The following is a 7,211-nucleotide window of genomic DNA, read 5'->3' on the forward strand; positions in this document are numbered from 1 at the left end:
ATGAGCATGGTCTTCAAACTGCGCGACGACCAGTTTGGCAGTCGCCTGTTGCCTCACCAATGCATACCTTGCCTCAATACATTTTTTCCCGCTCTATTATTACCGGTATTAGCCACAGCATTACAAGACAATCGGGTTAGTCACGTGATCACAATGACGTCACATTTGCTGGATCTTGCCAGACGACAATAAATTCGATCGAGCTGCTACGTCTTGTGTCGTGTTTTATTTGCGCTCAGTGAATTATTAGGCCTACATCAGGAACACAATGGTAGAGGAGATAGAAAGCGTGGTAAGAATGTATTTTTATGATTTTGCAGCTATCATCATTGTTGTGTGATTTTTTGGACCTCTGATTTAGGCGTCGAATTAGTGTATCCCAGTCTATCAATTCAAATACACCAGTCTCGTTTTTTCACTTGCCGTTCGCTCACCCCGTTGCCCTCCAACTCGCTCATTTCTTTGTTGTGGGTTTATGGCAAAAGAGAACAAGACCTTTACATTATGTACACAAAATCGTCTGGATAATTTTTCATTCCTCGATTATAAGCTACTACTACTCTAGTCTTAAGCGCCCCAGTCTCAAACGAGCGGTTTATATCGCTGCGACATGCGGTCGTGATGTACCAGTTTCAACGCCGGTGTGACAGCGGATATAGTCCCCCTGGAGTCATAGTCCGGTAGCATTGTATTTGACCAGTTAAGCAGCATGATCTATTGTACCGCTAACCCTAACCAAAACATTTAGCAATGCGGGCTATTGTTACACGGACTATCAGCCCTAGGACTACTATCCCCGCCACACCGGGCTTTTCATATACATGTGTATAATTATACTGAGGACTTGAACCTAGGGTGACTTGCAATCCTATTATTACAACGACCTGAATCCACTCACGAATTGATAAAGTCTACGACCCGTGCCTTTGCTGTGCGCCTCTTTGGACAGAACGTGCTGGGTAACCACAGAGCATCTATTTGTTACCATGGAAACCTGCGACTCGCATAGATTTGAGAAGTCCATGATGGGTAAACATACAGGTAATGTCACTGTCATATAAGGTTCTCTGGAAGGAAATAATTATATCTTCGACTCTGATATTGATGTCCTACTGGATGTTCTGCTGTGATATGATTACTGTCTTACTCCCGCAGGAAGAGTTCCAGCAGTTTCTCCAGGATGCTGGCGACAAACTGGTCGTGGTGGAATTCGGTGCTGAATGGTGTGGACCGTGCCGGTTGATGGGTCCTGTGTATAACGTGAGTTAGCTAAAAGTGCATGGTCAGTCCAGTGACGACCATGAAGAGAGTTTTCTTCACTGGGAGTCGGGGTGCTAAGTATAAACACCATTTAGGGATAATCCCTAGCGAGATTGATCAAAAGTACATCTACACATTTTATGGAGAAATACTTTGATGAATATCATATTCTTTCTTGTAAGACGAACCGATTTTCTGTGCGACGAACTATTTTTTCCAGAACATGCGACAAAAATTATTGCCTGTCCCACAGGCGTCAGTACTAACGATCATCGTTACATGTAGTTCAGTAACAGATTAAGATCTCGGTTACTTGAAACCAGATAACAGAATGAGTTGCCTTGGTTACTTAATGTGGCGATTTACCTTATGTGTCATATTGACAACCATTTTGGAGGAAACGAGATAATCATTTCGTGATGACATTATCGAACGTGCATAAATTCGTTGATGATAAAAATAGATAAGACTTTTGATGATTGGATATTGATTAGATTAATTTCCGATGAGGTCATGGCCAAGGTGACTGTCATCCAACGCCATAGCTAGTTACTTGTAATTTACTCTTTTTTCACTCAAGGTCGATGGTCGAAAAGCAGTAGAAAATTACCCCCTGGAAAAATTGTCCTCCGTAATCAATGTATTCCGCTGACGGATTATAGCATGTGGTTCTATAGAAACCATGATTCATTTCCTCAGAGATAAAGCGCATAATGGAATCCTTTGTTTCCAAGACATTCTAGGACATTCCACACTTTTAATTGTGAACTAATCAGGCTTAGAGACCGTGTCCAACCGTGTTCAACTGTAACACACCGACTTTTATCTTCCAGCAATATTCCAAAGATCCGAAGTTCAAGAATAAAGTCATGTTTTTAAAGGTGGACGTTGACGAATTATCGGTAAGACACCACAGGCCTTCACAGAGAAAATCTCATGATCAGGTGACGCTTGTTTCTAACTTACTGGCGGTACATGTAGATGTCAAAAATACACATTTATTAGCTGTCGTAAAGATGTCAAGAGAAATTGTAGTTTTACAACAGAGTAGTGTTTTTCCGGTAAGCTCATTTAATGACCACGCAGATAGATGGCATCACCTCCCCTCCTGAGTACATTGTAATATATAGAATATGTAATCCATTATCCCGTCTAAAAATCTCGAAATTGGCGAACTCCTCGGCTGGCTTATCTCCAATTGTTCGTCGTCATTGCTGGCTGATCTCGCATTGTTCGTCGTTCCAGGAACTAGCAGAAGAAGTCGGTATTGCATGCATGCCCACATTTCTATTCTTCAAGCATGGGGAGCAGGTAGGTAATTGTATCCTGAGCTACAGGAGGTTACATTGTGGTCTGGTTCACACGATGGTAACGGTACATGTCACTTTTAAATTGTTCTCGAAGGGGATTCAGTTGGTAGTTCAGTTGCAAGCATTCGCTCCTGGATGAGGTGTTTGTTTATAAAGCGACACAAAATTGCTTGCCTTTCATCTCCCGTTTTAGGTTTCTCAACAGATTTTGATATAATTTTACAATATACGTGCATAATCGAGCTTCTAGAAAATTGCTTCTTTCTTTCAGATTGATGACATGTCTGGCGCCAACAAGGATATGCTGTATCAAAAGATGATAGATCTTCTCTGAAGGGTGCACCATCAGGACAATACATGTAGCTTTAGAATACCTTCTTGTAGCATGATACACGTTGCATGTACACAGACTAATCCGTTTGGAGGAGAGGGGGTGGGGGGTGGGGGGGGGGGCGATACTGATTCTCCTGGGTGAAAACCGTCCTAAAAAAAATGCGGATTTCAGGCAGAACTTCCGATCTTAACAGCCTTTGTCATAACAAACGAGTAATCCGTCCAATGAGGCATGGGAAACGCGCTTTCCAGTCGAAACGCAGCAATAACGAATTTACCAGGGAGCCAGCATTCTCGTTGTGTGAGTGTTTTGCTATAAACGAGTATATACATATATTTCAGAATGAATTTCCAATTGGGATCGCAAACTCTAACGCCATGAGGTGATTTTACGTTTTACCGGGGTTTCCTTACTTCTTGCGAAAGGCGAATGAGGTTACTATTGAAATGTATAAGACAATGCATCACTCACGTGCATTCACAAGCAGACTAACGATATACAACATGAATCCATCCATATTGAAATATTAGCTATAGACATGATAGAAGTGAAATAAATTCCGTTTAGTTTATTATCCTCTTCTTTCTTTGGTCGTCCCATCATCTCGTGCGAGCATGATCCTCCACACAGGAGCCTGAGAGCTAAACCTCAGGTTCACTAAATCGAACTTCAACAAAATCGTAACCTCCGATATGGAAGAAGTCTACTCTTCATCTTGGCGAAGACTCTCATTTTGTTGCCATGGATGTACACCATCAACAAGATGTTTACAGAGGAAATAATAAAACAAGGGTCAAATGCAGCGATACTTTGTATTTAAAAGGTATAATATAGAGTTAACCGACTTTGCTTATACAGTTTGCACGGTATACACGGGCATGTGCAGGTGTATACGTGGCTTTCTGAAACCATGTGCCATGCAACCTTGGAAGCCCGGCCTGGGGAAGACTGTTCTAGCATGTTCTACCTTGGCGAATCTCTCCGTAACGTGGGCCCACGGGACACTTGTGAGTCCGTTGCTGAAGGTGATTGCTGCAGTTATCCCGATCACTGCTCCGAGGGTTGGTCGGGCTGGTAGGCTGTTTACAGAACGTTACATGTACGATATTCAAACACACTTTTGTAGCGAGCAAAACTATTGTTTTTGAAGATGTGCGTGCCGTTACTCTCCGTTTTCATATTTGAATATCAGCCTAACCGAATCTTGTGAGTACTACACTGGTAGAATATCGGTCTCAATTTGCCAGTTATTGCACATGTTTTCTTCATCACATGGAATGTAACAGTGATTCTCTGGCGGTTTCACAACTCCTTGTCTAGTGCCTTGCATTTGTTTACAAAACTTGCTTTTGTAATAGTACGTGGAGCATTTTCTCTCTAAACCCTTGATGACATTTTCTGGAAAGAAAGTGATATTTTATTCATCCCATCACGCTAAAAGAAGCATTCAGATCCCACCAAGTATAGCAAAGGGTGAAGATTTGGATAACCAGAGAAATCTCAGTCATAATGGTATGAAGTTGTTTTGTTCATTAAAGAGTCAATATTATTTCAATTGATGACAAAACTTTGTTTCATAAGGTTTGTATTAATATAATACGATGTAGCTATTCATTGTCATGTGGTCATTGGTTGAGCTACAGCGGGGGACCTCATACTCTCTGCGTTCAGATGGAGCCGCCCTGCTGATTGTTCCGCGCACCAAATGCAAGACATTTGGTGACGGAGTATTCTGCAGGGCTGCTCCATATACCTCTGGAATCAACTCCCTACGTCCATCCGCAAGGCGGATTCAGTGGTATCTTTCAAGGCCGTTTTAAAAACTCACTTATTCAGGCATGCTTTTTTCAACAGCGCCTGAGAGTCGAGGAAATTGTTTCCTCGAATCAGGCGCTATATAAATATTTTAATTGATTGATTGATTGACAATGTATAGCCATACACGTATTGTCAATGCTTATAGTCATATAGCCATGCAAGTCATTATTGTCACATATATAACAGCCATAAAAAAAATTTGCTACTTACTGCTGTCCACCATCAGTACTAAAAGACATTGTCCAGAGCAGCTTTCCTTTCCATTCAAAGCTGTTGGTGATAATGCGCACAATCCTTCATCGAACCAGTCACCATTTCTTGCTTTTATTGATTCGCAGCTCCAACATTCAATGCTTCCACCTGGAAGAAAGCAGTTACTAAATATGTGATGGCATACAATCCCCCTATAACACAAAAAACCAGTCCTGCTTTATTCTGATTTTTTCTTCCTTGATATTCTACAATAAAAAATCTATCTCACCCTATCTCTTTGCTAATCGCAGAGTAAATTGTCGCACGTCGCTGCGATTAAATTGCTTGTCCGTGGTGCGTTTAGAGGCATAGGAAGGATAACGAGAATAAATGAGAGAAAATGGACTTAAAATTTGTATAATTGATATTGTTTATTGTCTTGATACAAAAATAATCAAGTGCCGAATTCAATTCATCATCGACATTGATTATGATTTGGCTCGTCAGTAATTTATTTATTGAATTTACCCGCAGACTAATACGACTTAGGAAGAATTATCATAAATGGCAAATATTGCACGTTTACATGTACATATGGAGGTCATTTACTGCTGGTATGAGCTCACAGAATTGAGAAGCAAAAGGAACGGAGAGGAATGCCTTTGACCCCTTCAATAATTTTTTGACAAAATATTCCAGTGAACATGCACTACTTTATAACAGGTATAACGCTGCCCAATCGAAAGAATGTATACCGCTTACCAGCCATAATAGACTCGCCCGAATACTTTCTCAAACGAATTTTAGAAGGTTGAAATGCACGCCTTCCACCCCTCAATTTCACCAATCACAATAGATCGGGCGGGCCTATTGTTACAGGAAATCTATTCCCCACGCAGTACGGTCGTCTCAGAACTAGGGCACAATGACATGAGTATACATTTCAATCGCCACAATGGCTTATATAGAAGTATGTAATACCATCATTGAACACCATATGGTATTGAAGTGGTAACTCAAAGCCTAGCTTCAGCAATGATTGTTGTTACCTACAGTTATACTTCTGTTGTATTGGTCCTACAAGTTTGCGCATTTCACTTGATCACGTCAATTGAATTGAGCATTGGCTACACTTGATCACGTCAATTGAATTGAGCATTGGCTACACTTGATCACGTCAATTGAATATGAGCATTGGCTACACTTGATCACCTCAATTGAATTGAGCATTGGCTACACTTGATCACCTCAATTGAATTGAGCATTGGCTACACTTGATCACCTCAATTGAATTGAGCATTGGCTACACTATCATGTGCATGTACGACTTGCAAGAGTACACGCGATTCACGGCGCTGTCGCTTGCCATGGTTAACGTGGAACATTTAATGTTTGTGAATTGACCAAAAGTAACATCGTGACATTATTGGACAAATCGAAAGCAGACGTACTTGGTCACTTAGAAAATAAGTACAGGTAGTTACTTGAACCCAACAATACGATGAACGTTTAAAGATTGCGCGGGTCGAAACTGTCGTTGGTACATTTGGTCATATACGAATGAGAAGATATTTGAACTCGACAATAGGATAACCGTTTTAAGATAGCGCAGATCCGGCGATTGCATAGGACATTTTAAAAAAGGCGGTTCTGTGAACTCAACAATTTGATAAACGTTCAAAGAGAGCGCAGATCGAAAGCAACTCATGTACGAGTATGAAGGCGATCATATGTGAAACGAACAATAGGATAAATACTGGAACGATAAGGGAAGTGTTAAGGGAATTTGACTTGACCATGAGTGTACATACCTTGTTCTAAAAGCATTAGTAATCCTATCGAATGGATAATCACCAATGTCAAGTTAACCGAGGCGGACATTTCTCCAAGTAATGTTCAAAATGAATGGTTTAAAATTTGGAAAGCATCAACTTCTCATTTGACTATCCAGTTTAGACTTAATTCTAGCAGTGTTTGAAAACTGTCTGTGAATATTCTCATGATAATCATATAGTCCTGTTATAAAATGGGGAATTCATCACTGTCACTTAGTGTTTCAATCCACATGGGTGTTGTATTGCTTTGTTAGTCCTAATTCAATATATATGCATGGATCTATCACCAGATCATTTCACAGAGGGACCATTGACACTTGACTCATAACTTTGCCAACTCTTCAGCTCTCCAACCAGATGTTGAACAAATTAGTTCATTTAGGCCTACGCTGATTTCAATCTGAGAACTTAGACCTTGGAATATGGTTCTAAAGCGATGTAAAGTGATGATAAATCTTCCAA

General features: G+C 40.6%; 1 protein-coding gene across 1 annotated transcript; it reads left to right on the forward strand.

Annotated features, from left to right (window-relative positions):
• The first annotated feature begins 165 nt into the window (after nt 1-165).
• On the forward strand, nt 166-2,984 carry LOC135486289 (thioredoxin-like). The gene is made up of 5 exons (XM_064768976.1): nt 166-292; nt 1,156-1,260; nt 2,094-2,162; nt 2,506-2,571; nt 2,842-2,984. The coding sequence occupies exons 1-5, from the start codon at nt 269-271 to the stop codon at nt 2,902-2,904; spliced, it is 327 nt and encodes a 108-aa protein (XP_064625046.1). The 5' UTR covers nt 166-268; the 3' UTR covers nt 2,905-2,984.
• The last annotated feature ends 4,227 nt before the right edge of the window (nt 2,985-7,211 follow it).

The sequence above is a fragment of the Lineus longissimus genome, chromosome 4 (genome assembly GCF_910592395.1).
Source record: "Lineus longissimus chromosome 4, tnLinLong1.2, whole genome shotgun sequence".
Classification (NCBI taxonomy): domain Eukaryota; kingdom Metazoa; phylum Nemertea; class Pilidiophora; order Heteronemertea; family Lineidae; genus Lineus; species Lineus longissimus.

What these genes read in the sequence shown, in the direction of transcription:
- LOC135486289 (XM_064768976.1), top strand. Translation starts at nt 269, where the DNA reads ATGGTAGAGGAGATAGAAAGCGTG. An exon ending in TAGAGGAGATAGAAAGCGTG is followed by an intron (nt 293 to 1,155) that starts GTAAGAATGTAT and finishes TTACTCCCGCAG; the next exon opens with GAAGAGTTCCAGCAGTTTCT. An exon ending in TGGACGTTGACGAATTATCG is followed by an intron (nt 2,163 to 2,505) that starts GTAAGACACCAC and finishes TCGTCGTTCCAG; the next exon opens with GAACTAGCAGAAGAAGTCGG.